The following is a 14,609-nucleotide window of genomic DNA, read 5'->3' as shown; positions in this document are numbered from 1 at the left end:
GACACCAGCGCCCCCGTAACCATCATGTGGAGGATAAAGAGGTAGAAAATGAGTGAGTAAATCGAGTAATCTGAGAGAGAGAACATTTCAACCCAACTCCATTTTATTTATAAAGCACCACAATGTGCCCAATATTCTGTACAGTCACATTAAAATAGCAGATTATAAAACCTAAGAAGACTTTAAACACACAAAAGACTATGAAACAGAACAAAAAAAGCAAAAGAAACCAAAGCAAAAGCAAAGATGATTGTTTTTTATCTATATATTCTATTATATGTAGACTTGTGAGGCCAGAGACACATTTCTACATCTGTGTACAATAAAGATGAAAGATTTAAACATGTGACTTCACGTATTTCTCATTCGTAAATGTCAACATCTTTCATTTGATAAATGTAGGCTCCTAAAAAGTGTACTGACTGAACCATGTGTGCTGCACGGGCTTTGTTTGGTCAAAATGAGCAAACAGTCATCACGTGTGTCTACACATCTGAATTCAGATGAGCCCCGCCCACTTCATGAGAGTGAATAAAGTGAGATAAAGAACAAGAAAAATACGGAAGTAAAATATTCACTGCTAACCCCCTTTGCTTAAAGTAAGAAAACTGGAAGAAAAAAAAAGTTTTTGTTATTTTCTCCCTCAAAAAAATGTCATTTCTTTTTAATTACGTTTATATTGTCTTCATAATTGTAAAGATAATGATCTTAAGCCAAAATGTTTTCAATCAAATGCAACTACCAGACAGTTCTACCCACTCTCCATGAAACACAAAGAGATAATGAAAAGCTTCCACGGTTCATGCCGTGCCTGTTTACCCACACAGCAGCATGATCACAATCATGTTCCACACAATCACCGCAGATGACGACATGGTTGTTTTAATGTGCGTTCTTCGTGATTGTGTGTGTGTGTTAATATGTTCATATGTGAGTCACTGTGGGGATTCATTAACCTTGGAGTGAACACGGTGTTCCTGGGCTGCTCAAAAATCTATTATTCATCATTCTTTCAATATTCGTTCACAAAGCAGCATCCACCACTACTGATGACTCAGCAACTGTACAGACCCACCGCAGCATTCCTCACACACACAACACACACACACACACACACACACACACACACACAGATAGAGAGAGTGTGAGTCTGGTTTCCATGACTTCCGAGACATTGCACTGACTTACATTCATTCATTTCCTGCAGACTTAGTGTGACTTTAGCCATAATTACTACTGGCCTAATCCTAATCCTAATCCTAACCCTTACCCTAACCTTCCCCTAACCTTTACACATGTCCTCACCTTAAAATGTAGTCATTTACTTTATGGGGACTTGATGTTTGTCCCCATAAGAGAGACAAGTGCCTATAATGTGACTGTGTAAACAGATTAGGTCCCCACAACATGAGAAATACCGGGACTACGCGCACACATACACATAAACCTGTTTTTATATCTTAGTGAGGACACATCATAGATATAATGCATTTCCTAGCTTCTTGCCCTGACCTTAAGCCTTAACTCTAACCCTTACCCAGGTCTTAACCCTTTAACGAAATGTCCTCACAACAATAGGTTTTTATCAAATAACATACGCAGCATTATTTGGAACCCATGGCAATTATACATTCCCTCGCCCCTTCCCCAACCCTTAACCATCGCAATGAAATGCTAAACCATAACCCTTAAACTAACCTTATCTTAAACCCAATTTTAACCCTAAAACCAAGTTTTAAAAGCTCTTTTAAGGTGATAGAACATGAGAACTAATCAAATTGTCTTCATTTGTCCATGTTTCCGGTGATTTAAGTTTTTTGGTCCTCATGAAGATGCATGTACAAGTAGACACACACACACAGAAACACACACACACACACTGGCTGGAAACCAACCTCTCCACACATTTTTTCCCCCCGGTTTTTGCCTCAGGATTTTCAAAAATCCACCAACCACTAAGCATTGTTTCTCAGAAATCCCTTACATGAAAAAAAAAAAAAAAAAAATGTTATAAATTCCCTCCCCCTGAAAAACTGGGTGACCTTGGATTTCTCATTTCCTGTTAGTCACCACAAGCATTTTAATTTGAGGTGGCTTCAGAAGCAGGAGTGGCTGAGTAACGCTGCATAGACGTGACTGTGTGTTCTTTGTGTCATTAAATAACGCGACTAAGGACATGCAACGTGATTTGTGAAGAGTGAAAAGTTGATAGCTGTTTACTGTTGTTTTTTCGGTTGAAAGATGTGTTTTTAAATGGTTTCATTAAATAATTTGTATTGGGATTAAATGTAAACAGGCAGATTAAGAGTTCAGACTCCAGTACTGGGTTTTTCTGCACTACAGGAAACAGAGCAGCCTACGTCGTATACTGGGGGCGTGGTGTAGATTGGATAATGAGGCTCAGGTGTGCTGATGAATTGGAGACTCACACCCATGCAACACAACACAACACAGCCCTTCAATTTGGCATTTTTTGTACAATATTGAATCATTTAAAGAAATATTGGCCTGACAAAATAATGTGAAGGCGTGACCTTTATCTTTGCAGTGGAGGTCACTCTGACATCCATTCTGTCTCCATTTGTCTCCAAAATCAATGCCTCAAATCAAACCTTTAAACCTCCAGCAGGAGTGATTACGACCCAGTTTTCCCAAGGTGCCACTTTAGATTTAAATATTTTTGACGGCCAGATCTACAGACTGAGCTCAGTTCTGCTCAATATTAATTTGTTGTCTTTATTAAAAGCAGTAAATTGTGTAGTTTTGACGAGCTGCCACTGCTTAGAATAAATGTGATGATTAGGCGACGAGAAATGGAAGTTGGCCGAGTAAAAACACCAACGTGACATCGTTTATTCAATCAAAATTCCCCAAAAGAATAGCAAACTAATTTGTGAATTATGATCTGTTCTCCACAAACTAAACACACGACTTTCATCTCTGAGGAGCATCTCACGTACATGTAAGCTATGTAAAAGCACACACACATACAGCACGTGTGTAAACTGAGGAAAGAAAAAGTAATCTTCAAAATAAAAGCATATTAACTTATTTACGTTTATTGGCTAATTTCCAATTAACCTTGTGCAAGCTGGTCAGGAAGGGCGGAGGGCCCCTGGTGGGTGTGGCCTAGCCCCTTATCCTAACCTTACCATCACAACTAGTGCCTAACCCTAACCTTTACCCTAAACACAGTTCTAACCCTGACCCTAAAACCAGGTCTTAGGTCCGAAAAAGCCCTTTAAAGTTGTGAGGATCAAAGAAAATGTCCTCACAAGATCAACATGTCCTCACAAAGATAGGTTTTTTGGACCTCATAAAGACACAAGTTCACACACGCTCACACACAGTGTTCTAATTTGCATCCAATCAGCAGACTCGTGTGAGGTTAGTGTATAATGGAGGCTTCATAATGACAGAAAACTAACCTCCCAGTGGATCGCACGTGTACAGAGCTTTGTTTTGTTTCCATCCATTGTTGTTGCTTTGGCAACGCCGTTCAAGTATTTTATTTGCACATATTACACAAAAGCACTGCAATTGTTGTGTCAGTCTCAATAATGTAACACTGTCCAGGGGGTCAGAGGTTTTTGGTGTGTGTGTTTTTCACTGTATCCTCAGCACTTTGTGACGGTTGTGGAAAAAAAACAATCTTTCTTTTGGTTCTTGTGCAAACATTCTCTTCAAATTGCACCGCTGATGTTTCCAGTCTTCAATCTTTGTCTCAATCACACACACACACACACACACATCAATCTATACAATGACCGGTCACACACGAACACGTTCACAGGCTGACGCTCGGTCACGGGCAGATGATGAATCGTCTTCTCTGTTGGTCGATGCGTGTTAATGCAAAAGTGATTTTTCCAGAAAGTTAAAGAAAACAGCGCAGCGTCCTCCTGTCAGCTGTTTATGCTCGGCCACACAACACAGACTGCTCCATTACACACTAATAGTCCTCAGCTCTGTGGGTGATAATGAGCTCTCACTGTGTCCTGCAGCCATGGCAACAAGAGGATACCAGAATAAGCCATTGTAACGTCTTCTTGTGTATACTTGCATTTGTTGCTGTTTTGGACCTTTTCTGGCAAAAAGTAGTCTTTATGGAGACCAAAACATGGTCCTAATGAGGCGGAACCTCAATTCGAAGGAAATTGTTCAGTTTAGGACCAAGATTTGGATTGTGGTTAGGGTTAGGCATTAACTGGTAATGTAGGGTTGAGGTTAGCAGCTTTGTTTATGCTTTCCAATTCAATTGAAGTCAAATCCCTAAAAGGGTCGCTCTGCAAACCTGTGTGTGTGTGTGTGTGTGTGACACAGTAATCTAACAAGTGTAAGACACTCACTCATCTGTTGCCATAGCAACCGTATCTGCCCCTACCCCACACCTTAGTTAGTAGGTTGGTGTGTACTGTATGAGTGTAAATTTGTAGATTTGAGATAAGATTGATGAATTAAGATGCATAAACTGAAGTTGTGATTCGTTTATAATACATATTTCTTAAAGATGGCCATTTAATCTATTCAAAATAACATTGTGTGTTACAGAATGGCTGTGAAAATAGAAAATTAAGTATAATTGCACATTTCTATGTGTGCTTACACATAGAAAGACATAAAAACAGGATAACTAAACTGAACTGAACACAATAAACAACTGTACATAAGGGTTAAATAAGAACAGTTTAGGAGTAAATGACTGGAAAAATAAATCAGAACACACTATTTTTGTCACAGGTTTTCTTGTAACTTGGGTTGCAGTGGTTTTTTCATCTTTAAAAAGTGGTTTTGAAGCGTGTAAAATGGAGGTGATGGTCTTTAAAGATGAACAATAGGTTAGTGCTGACACCTTGTGGTGAGGTTTTTACGTGACATAGTTGAATCACATGCTGTCATGCTGTATTACACAGTTCCTGAAGCTGCTGCACAGTTGAGAAGCTGAGCATTAACCAAGGTAAGACTGAGACTAATGTTATTACTCAGGATGTTATGAAGAACGTCTGACCCATGCTTTATACTGTGTGTTTTATATTAATAGTTACATTTCAGGTTGTTCTTAACTGTATGTTTCAACCTTGCTGTAGAATAAAGTTGTTGTTAATGTGTCTCACAAGTGCTAATACTCACATTGTACATTTATTAAAAAGTGACTATTGAACAGAAGTTTGACTTTTAAACCTAAGAACACAGAGCATTTTCTGTCCATTAGGACATTAAAACATACAGTATATACAGAGGCTATAAGAATGTGCAATATAGTGTTGTATATATATATATTTTTTTTTAATCTTCACCAACTATATAAACACATCTGAGCAAAAATAACTCTTAATGTTTAACATCGGATTGAATTTGTGAAATTTGGACTGTTCAAACTTCACTCTATGAACAAAAACTGTCTATTTTTGTGACTACTCCACAATTATTGCTCAATCCTGAATATGCCCCAGGATGTCCATATAAGGAGTTGTGTGTTATTCCCACGCCTGGGTTAAAAAAATCTCCTTTAAAGAAATAACAATCAGACATTTTCCCTTATTGTTATCAGTGACCCAGAGACGACGGACACTTGTGGTTAACTCATAATAATGTCATAATATTTATTATTATTATTATTATTATAATATATATTGGATACTTCAGCCTGACAGCACTGAACTGATTCACTGATGTGGATTTGACTTGTGGTTTCTTGAATGTTTATTGTATTATTGTATTTAGTTGTTTTTTCCGTGTGACTTTCCCGATGCATGCAGTGACACACGAGACGACGCGTTCTCATGATTTCATATTGCACTTTATTCAGCTGTGTTAAGAGGCGGAGCTGGACTGGAACCTCCACACTGTCACAGATCAACACTTATTGCTTTCAGGCTCCTGGTCCCCACACACACACACACACACACACACACACACACACACACACACACACACACACACGTCGGACCCATCTGAAGTTTTCCCAGACTGAAACTTATTGTACACGTTTTTAAAATGTCCCTCCTTGCTTTGTGTGAGTGGAGTTGGAACAGAGTGAGAGGTCTGACACTGGAATGGAGGCACATGGTTTCACACAACATGAGGCTTAAAATGTGAACACACATACCGGATAAAACCAAAAAAATAATAATAATAACAATGCACAATGTGTTCTGTTCTTCATCATAATGGCACAGTGCATTTGAACCTTCAACTGTTACATAAAATCATGGTTCTAATACAGGATAAGGTCCGTGACAGGGCAGAACAAAGAGACAGACACAACATGTGTAAGTCTCTCCTGTGGCACAAACCCCTGCAGGCTTTTCATCCACGTAATGAAATACCAAGTGGGATTATGTTGTCCACTCTGTAATGTACAAGTCACAGTTAACAGTGCTTTTGGAAGAAGTTTACAAATTCATTTCTTTGTAGCCTTGATTTCTTCATGGTTCTACAAATGATCCGTGTGCCGTTATTCTGTGAGCGGCGTGGTTTTTGTGATTGTGGTGATTTTTCACGTGCGCGTGCACCTTCATGTCACCTCATGTTACGTCATAGTCTGAGTCGTCCGGATGTTGTCTAACTCTGAGAGTGAGATTGACTTTGTGTAACGAGTCAAGATTTAATAGGATAATAAAAAAAAATCATTTTAAATACATTTAAGCTGTTTGTTTGGTTTGTTTTCTATGTCTCGTTAATATTCCGTCACTTGTTTTTCTTCTTTTGTTTGATTGCTGCACTGACAGCGGTGAGTGTGGTCACTCTCAGTTTCTCATTCATCATGTTTTGATTATTTCTTGGACCTGTACATTGGTGTGAATGTATTCCTTTCACACGTATCAGCACTCAATCTTTCACTGTGACTTCAGACGGTTTTGTCTCTCCTGATCTTTCTTTGGCTTTTGTCTGCTAATCAACAGTCTCACACTTCTTTGTAATTCTTCATGGTCTTAAAGAACCATCAACTACCGTCGTTAGAGTTGTGGCTGCTCACTTTCTTTCTTTGACTGATTCTCCAACATTTTCCCCCTCAAAGAAGCTTTTTGTGATATTTGGACTTTTTTTTTGTTTATGTGCAGAACCGCAGGTGAAATATCCAGATACTTCCGTCTGGAAACGATAGGACAATTTGTATCAACGCCTTTTCAAATGTTTCCTTGCTCTATTCCCAAATACACAGTCACGTCTTTGTCTCTACACTTGTCTAAGCAGGAATATTTAAACACTGACGAGTCAAACGGGAAGAACAACTGCTAAAATGATACGAAACATGATTTCACTTAAAGTGTAGAACCATGAATCATGGAGTGAAATCTTTGAGCTTGAAAAAAAAAACTTTCCCCTCAGTGGCTGCAGTACAGTACAGTTACAGTACACGGTGTGATTACATTAGCAGTGCTGCGAGTGCATAACGAGGAGGATGAAACTGTGCAGTCTTATTACTGCATTTTAATAAATTCAATCTATTTTTCTACTTATTGGTAGGCTTCATTTTCTAGAATATAAAATCAAATCTAGATTTAGTTTTTCTGCATCATGAATATAAGTCATTATGTAAAGTGACAGCTAAAATAAATGGTATTATTATTATTATCATCATATAATGTAAACGTATAATATTATTAATAAAGAGCCTGTAGAGGGCTTTACACGGTCCCAACAGAACAGCTGTGCACGATGAGAGTGCAGAAAAGCACTGCACATGCACTCACACACGTCCCACTGCCTCTCACGCTCAGCTCATGTCAGACAAAAACAAACAACAACAAAGAAATGAACAGGTCACATGACTGGGATAAAGCCAGTGAGATCACATGATGGGTTTGGGGGTGAAAAAGGCCTCAGTGGTCCAATATGCGGAGGTTGCCGGAGACAATTTTGTTTTCCAGCATTGAACCGGCGGGGATGTCGATGCGGTCTCCGTGGTTAGCGATGATGATGACGGTGCCCTGTGAGGAAGAACAGAGACGGCTTTATTAGGTCAGTGGCGGAAGAGGAGGAGGAGCTTTTGTCAGGTGAACATGGAAAAACACAGAGAAATATCAAACAAATATGAATTCATTATTAAAGGTGAGCATCATTACTGATACTGTTGATGTTTAGAGGTTCTCAACTTAAAGGGCCGCGAACCTTCAAATTAGAGCTGCAACTAATGATTATTTTCATCATCGATTAATCTCTCCATTACTTTCTTGATTAATCGAGTAATCGTTTGGTCCATGAAATGTCAGAAAACATTGACCACTGTTGTTCAAACCTGGAAATGATGATATTCTCAAATGTCTTGTTTTGTCCACAAACCAAAACGATTCACTTTGAATGACTTATTTGTTATATGGAGCAAAGAAACCAGAAATACTCACATGTAAGAAGCTGAAACAATCAGAAATCTTGTTTTAATCATGAAAAAGCGATTAATCGAGTAATCGTTTCAGCTCTACTTCAAATGGTCACAAGATAAATCAGAAAAGTTGATTAATATGAGTTTTCTTTGCAAATTAATTACATTTACATGAAGCAATGACTGACCTTTGGAGAGGGAATTTCCTAAAAACTAAAAAAATGCACCCAATTATTGGAAATTCAACACACGGGGAGACCAGGATCCAAACCACTGACCTTCTTGCTGCAAGGCAACAATGCTAGACACTGCAGCACCACGTGTGAGGACTTTTAACACTTTAACTCATTTGGGCCTTGAACTGTTGAATCTGCCTGATAAATATGGTGGATTCTGAAAAGCACATTTGTCTCTTACTGTAAGTAAAATGTGGTGAAGACGTGTGACGCTGCTGTTAGAGCAGTAAAAACAGCTGTTGTTATTTAAGAGAGCTTAAATTGTGTAGATTACCTTGACCGACACGTTCTTCCCAAAGGTGACGTCTCCGGACACCGTCAGGTGGTCGAGCTCCAGCATGTCGGGGATGCTCTCGAAGCGGATCAGATATTCCTGAACCTGGTCACATTTGAGAGACAACTTATTTCAAAGATACCAAACAACATTGTACTGACATCTATAAAAAACCTTTTTATTCTACATTTTAACATTCTTTTAATGTCCAGGGAACTTTGTCCACACGCTTGTCCTCACTCTCCTCTGTGTCATCAGTGTTACCTTAGTGAAGGAGCTGCCCAGCTTGACGTGTGGGGTCGTGGGGAACTCTCTCTTCGGGCTCATGGTGAGACAGCCGGCGTCCAGGCTGTACAGGTTGGACATAACCAGCAGCAGGTCCGACGTGGTCTTGACGGGCAGGAAGCGGCTGCGAGGTACATTTATCCCCATGGCGTTGTCGAAGCATTTGATGGCCGCTCCGACCGCCGTCTCCAGCTGGATGACGTTCTGTCCACCGTCCAGCGTCTGAGGAAACCCCACAGAGGAGAGAAGACACAGAGGCTGCGGTGAAAGAAGTTTCTTTTTTTCAAAAACATCTGATTGAATGTGGCCTGGATGAAGCGACTGTAAACACGCTTGAGCCAGATATCTAAGATTTGATTCATCCACCATAACAGAACAAACCACACGACAAACTGACACTTTCCAACTACAACTTAAAGAAACTAAGTTTCTATCATGTGACGTCAGCGTCATGTTTTTTTCTTCTTAAAGAATAAAAAAAATGAATAAAATTCAACAATGAATACTCAGAATTTTATAATTTGTACATAACATGCAGATTAAATCTGTTTTGCCATAAAACACATGACCTATATCTAAAATGTCTGTGAATCACCTCTCTGTGGCCACGCCCCCACAGTCTCAGAGCAGAGAACAAAGCTGAATATTTCATGATTTAAAACCAAAGTTTTAAACACTTAGCGACTTTTTGAATCACTCAAAGTTGGTAAGGTGGTTACCAACACATTTTACCTGTGGGTAGAAGTAGCAGGAAACATCCTAGTCTTAGTCTTAATCTTAGCTCACAGAGACGTTTCTGGAGACCATCAGGAAACGATGGAGCAACAAACTGTCGGATCAGGCCGACTCAGTAACTCATTAGACGACTGACGGTCTCAACTGCCACTTTTCTTCTTTGGTTGCAAAATGAATGGAAACATACAAATGAATGGACTTGAATCAAAGCAGTGGACCATGACGTGCTATAAACAGTGACAGCAGGAAGCTAAAGTCAACTAATAACATCTAATACGTGTCTTTTGTAGAAGTCTTGCAGAGATATTGTGCCAATAATTAGTTGGACAGTGCGTCCTCGAGGGTGATCATAGCTTAATCGTGCAGTGTTCAAAGTGTTTTAGGTGACAAAATGTTTCAGGGACTGGTGCTAAAGTGAATGAATGATGTAGTTATTATTATTGTTACTCAGCGTCCAGCAGTCATCAGGTACCGTTTTTATAGTTTAACCTGCTATTGCCAGCTTTTCCAGCCATAAAACCCCAGCTTTAAATGACTATACCTAACTTACAGTGGGTCGTCCCTTGACCACTCCTCTGAAACTTTCATTAGGTCAAAGTTCTTTTGATCTAAAACTCTGTGATTAAAAACCTGCAGCAGAACTATTTACAGTTTCAGCTGTACTCTGCTGACTTTCACCCCGAGTGTCTCTTTATTGGCCCGTTTCAATTTCCATGTCCTGTAGGTACCTGACCGTTGTTCTGTCAAAAATAATGTAGGTTTTCTTTTCTTCCAAGCGGTGCAGAGGTCTCTTTAAACTACACAGGTGAATATGACACTAGGCCACAGGTAATGAATGTATAACTAAAGGAATGACGCAAAATTCTCCACTTCACCACTTTTTATCTCAAGTACCACTTACAAACACTTTTAAAAGGTGTGGTTTTAGGGCTGCACTCACCACACACACACACACAGACACACACAAGGCCACACAGTTACATAACATTATGCACACTCACGGTGAATGATTTTGTACTCAAGGGTTCTAACATCACAATAATCTGGGTCAGTAGTCAATTTATTGCACTAATTACAGCTTGGCATACCTTGAGGCAGTGCTGCAGAGAGGAGCGTGTGTGTGTGTGTGTGCGTGTGTGTGTGTGTGTTTGTTTGCTGCTTTCAACCAGGGGCTCAGGATGACAGGATTAACAAATGGATGCATTCTCAAACTAATATGTATATACATATATATTTATATATGTATATATATATATATACATATAAAATTGAATTATTATGTTGGGCTTAGCCAGACATCACCAGCTGCTCGGCTTTAACTGGTACAAAAAAACGACAGCTCCGGGTTAGTTTCCAGATTGACTTTAAAATTCTTTTATTTGTTTTTAAATGTCTTCACGGTCTCGACCCGAGTATCTGTCCGACCTGCTTCAGTCGTGCACTCCCTCAGGTCGGCAGTTCAATCACTGTTCTTTGTCCCTATACAAAGTGGAAGCTCAGAGGTGACAGCGCGTTTTTAGTCGCTGCTCCGAAACTGTGGAATGAGTTGCCTTTGCACATCAGGCCGACCGACTCACTTCCTGTTATTAAGTCCTCTCTTAAAACACATCTGTGTTTTCCTTCAAGTGCTTTATAAATAAAGTTGGACTGGATTGGAAACGAACGTATTTATTGAAACAAGCAGCTATATTATTACTTCAGTAAGAAGAAATTTAAATTCGATGCAAAAACATTAGAGGTCTGGAACCAACAAGCTCAACAAACAACTGAATGAAATGTATAAACTCCATAAACTCAGATATTGTCATGATTTATTTAGACCTGGTGGTCTCTGTGGAGGAGGGGAGTGTGTATATCTCTGATGTGCTGTACAGTATGTGGCAAATGATAATATTCTTCTGAGAGGTTGGCTGGACATTTAGAGTCAATTGTTTTAAATCAGAGACTCCCTCGGCCCATATTTGGCCCACACAAATGATCCAGCAGCAGGTGATGACAAGGACGTACGTATTGTTATCAGTTTGAGAAGTTTCCTGTTCTTTCTCTGTGACGTCTCCTTGATTGTCATGTACTGTACGTGTCGACTCTCTCACTAACCTTGGGGTTGACTATGATCTCCAGGTCCATTGCCTTCTGTTCCTGCAGCCTCTTGATAGCAGCCAGAGAGATCCACAGGTTGTTGGTGTTGAAGATTTTAAACTTTGTCACAGATTTGAATTCGTCCACATGGGCCTTGGGCACCTGGGCGATCTCCAGCAGACGCAGTTTTCCTTCATACTCGATCAGAGTGCCACCCTGGAAAACCAAGAGGACAGTTTTTTCTTTTTTCTTTTTTAAAGTCTTAATGACAAGGCTCTTCTATTTACATATTGTTTATATTTTAAGCTTTTTTAGTAGCCAAAAGAACTAAAACACAAAATGACAAGATAGCGGAACATGGAGGACAACCCCTAACCCTAACCCAAGCGAATTTAAAGGCAGAGCAACCTCTAAAATCCAATAAGAATAGAAAAATGGCTCTTTTGATATTATTAGTATGTGATTTCAAACAACATAAAAGCAATTAAGGCACTAAAATATTGACTTTGATGTCATAGGGAATTAACCTTTAGTGTTCACGCGTCACGGATCTGTGCCACATGTGCACCCATGGTACATTGCCCGTGAGAATTATACACAACTCTAGCAATAATTGTGCAGAAGTCACAAAAATAGAATTTTCTATTCTTTCTGTTTTTGAACTTTGAACTGCGACTGCGTATTCCAAAATTTCACAAATTCAATCCGATTTTAAACATTTCGAGTACTTTTTGCTCAGGTGTGTTTATATAGTTTGGTGAAAATTAAAAAAAATGTTTCATCAGATTGTGCTGAAAAAACCCAACTATAAGACTCTATATTGCACATTCTTATAGCCTCTGTATAAAGTGTAAAATGTTTTTTTAACATAATTCTTGGTGTAAAGCGCTCCACATACCTTGACGTCAGCACGTGTCTTGTCTGTGACCTCCATGATGAACTCACAGCGCTTGGAGTTGGACTGGCTGACCAGGTGGTGCAGGATGTGGAGGTCAACAGTGGCCCCCAGGTTATCAATGTTGGACACAAAGATGTACTCCTTGCCCTGTTTGATCAGCTGATCCAACAAGCCCGAGTTGTAGAAGCTGGCGTAGATGTCGCCGTGGCCTGGAGGGTACCAGCCTTCTGTGTTTTGCCCATTCGTGCCCAGGTTTGTGGCCACAGGAAGGAGGGACTCCTTGTTAATGCGAGGGTACCTGGACAGGGGAAGAAAAAAAGTTAGTTAGTTTAGCTTCACTTTTTGAGATTATTGCTACATATATAAGCACTAAGTTTGATGATAACAATAAGAATTTATGTCACTGCATCATATTCGACTGTGACTGCCACTAAGACTTCAGAGTAATCAAATATAATATTTGTGGAATACTTTACAACTGTGTGTTTACAACAAGTAATTCACGTTAAAGTCGAAGGCTAAGCAGCACCATTTAGATTAGGGTCAATCAAAATCTCGATATGACCTCTTTACTTGCTTAAACCTCACAATAACTAGGATGTTTCACTAGGTTTCCCCTTTTGTGTTACTTTCTCTAATTCCAACACAAAACATGTATCCTAGGGCCATTTTCACCAACCAGGGTTTAAACTGAAATTCAGAAAGCATGAAACAAAAGAGCTGAACATAATACAGATTTACAAAAGACTGAACTAAGAAAACCGGCCACTTGAACAACAAGTTGCCTGACAGCAATTTCAAATCCATCTCCTTAGTGGAAATATGAGGCTCTTCAGCTTCCTGAGTGTTGACCACTGTCTCTAACTGTGTCTGCCCGCTGTTTGATGCAGAGCAGCTAGTGAACGGTGGGTTAACCAGTGGTAACTACCAGTATAAACCACAACAGACACCAACGCTTGAATACGGATGTGATGTCAGAGCATTTCAGATTTATAAAAACAAAAACACACCCATGTGTGAAGTATTTTAATTGGGAGTGAATCTAAGACATTACATAGTTGCATTAAAAACAAGAACAATAAGAGAAATGTCAGATCATGCCGTCTTTGCGTCAGTGTACGAAGCTATGTCGTACTAGTTTCTGCCAAGAAAGAGCCGACGAGGCAACAACCAATTACTTGGAACAAATGAAAGGGTTTTCTGACAATGCTACGTGTCAGGTCGATTTAACAAACTTCATTATGAAGAGCAGCACCCTGTGAGAGCTGGCGGAGGTTTTGACAGGTCGAGGGGAGAGCAGAATGCAGATGAGCCGGTCAGGTAGGAGGGGCTGCACAGTAGAAATACTCAAGCCTTAAAATTTAGGACTAACTAGAGCCAACTGTTCTGCAGAGATGACAGCGCATCTGATAAATGGCAGACACAAACAAAGGTTTGACGTCATTGCAGCAGGACACACATTTACTCATGTGACATTTTGTCATATAAATATTTACTCTTCTCGGCACTAACCAGGAAGTTTGCCCCCTTTGATTTCACATGGCCTACTAAATTCAAATCATTCTAAATTGAGTTCCTGCCCCAGACAACAGGACAGGTTCAAGTGGATAAAAAAACTGAATGTAACTACTGTATTTGTCCACACTCTCCATACTTTTCCCTACTTTTGATTGACATCAAATCTATTCAACCACTTTCTCAGTGCTGACATTTAATCCTGGAGCCACTGCATTGCTGTCCAAAACTGCTTTGTCCTGAAGTCCTTGAGACAGGCAG

At 39.7% G+C, this 14,609-nt stretch overlaps 1 protein-coding gene across 2 annotated transcripts in view; it reads right to left on the bottom strand.

Annotated features, from left to right (window-relative positions):
• Nucleotides 1–5,784: 5,784 nt before the first annotated feature.
• Nucleotides 5,785–14,609, bottom strand: part of ugp2b (UDP-glucose pyrophosphorylase 2b) — a 29,401-nt gene continuing 20,576 nt past the window's right edge. For both annotated transcript variants that reach the window (XM_058651782.1, XM_058651781.1), the window contains exons 6-10: nt 12,834–13,131; nt 11,954–12,151; nt 9,101–9,343; nt 8,837–8,941; nt 5,785–7,934 (exon numbers count right to left, since the gene is read on the bottom strand). In XM_058651782.1, the coding sequence (XP_058507765.1) occupies nt 7,827–7,934; nt 8,837–8,941; nt 9,101–9,343; nt 11,954–12,151; nt 12,834–13,131 (952 nt within the window). In that variant the 3' untranslated portion in view covers nt 5,785–7,826. The remainder of the gene's footprint in view (nt 7,935–8,836; nt 8,942–9,100; nt 9,344–11,953; nt 12,152–12,833; nt 13,132–14,609) is intronic.

Source organism: Solea solea, chromosome 15 (genome assembly GCF_958295425.1).
Source record: "Solea solea chromosome 15, fSolSol10.1, whole genome shotgun sequence".
NCBI classification, from domain to species: Eukaryota; Metazoa; Chordata; class Actinopteri; order Pleuronectiformes; family Soleidae; genus Solea; species Solea solea.
This window is presented reverse-complemented; position numbering and strand designations above follow the sequence as displayed.